This window comes from Lupinus angustifolius, chromosome LG14 (genome assembly GCF_001865875.1).
Source record: "Lupinus angustifolius cultivar Tanjil chromosome LG14, LupAngTanjil_v1.0, whole genome shotgun sequence".
Lineage (NCBI taxonomy): Eukaryota > Viridiplantae > Streptophyta > Magnoliopsida > Fabales > Fabaceae > Lupinus > Lupinus angustifolius.
In genome coordinates this window covers 10,969,851-10,970,529 of record NC_032022.1, presented here as the reverse complement: position 1 = coordinate 10,970,529, position 679 = coordinate 10,969,851, and the positions used below count along the sequence as shown (strand labels likewise).

The following is a 679-nucleotide window of genomic DNA, read 5'->3' as shown; positions in this document are numbered from 1 at the left end:
TTTTTGTTTAAAAGATTACACTTATTTCTTACGCAGGGGTGGTCAGTATAATGAAAGTATAAAAACTACAGGAGGTTTGTGTAGGTGTAAAAAAATGAGGGATAATTTGTATAATTTCATTAAAATTCAGGGGGTATCAGTATAATTTACTCTATAAATTTTTATACTGATATTATATAAATACTAAGCTCTAATTATAATTATTTCAGTCATACGAAATTGATACATACACTCGAAAAAAGTTACAATCATTTGACATGTAATATATTATGGGCACATGGAAGATTATCAGTGAATATGATAAATACCAGCAGCAACATTGCAAGGTTACAATTACTAACTCTCTCTCACATGCACACACAATACACTGTTTCTGTGTCCTCCTTAGTCTTTCTCACTTCCTCTAACCAAACACACACTGCATCACAATTCACAACAACCTTGAGACTCTGCTAAATGATCCAAACATTACATTCATATGCTTCTCAAACATGCCACCACTATACATAATATTATGTAATATCAATACTCGTCACGGTATCAGGTTTGTTGTTTCATTACACTTTTTTCTTTCTTAATTTGTCTGTCTCAAATTTAGTACACTTTGATTTATGTATTGTTTCTTATGTCATGTCTGAATTGGTAATTATGCATGTGAATATATATATATATATATATA

At 29.9% G+C, this 679-nt stretch overlaps 1 protein-coding gene across 1 annotated transcript in view; it reads left to right on the top strand.

Annotated features, from left to right (window-relative positions):
* The window catches only part of LOC109326382 (protein IQ-DOMAIN 1-like), a 3,456-nt gene continuing 3,046 nt past the window's right edge, over positions 270-679 (top strand). Inside the window, exon 1 of the mRNA XM_019559069.1 lies at positions 270-326. Within this exon, the coding sequence (XP_019414614.1) occupies positions 270-326 (57 nt within the window). The remainder of the gene's footprint in view (positions 327-679) is intronic.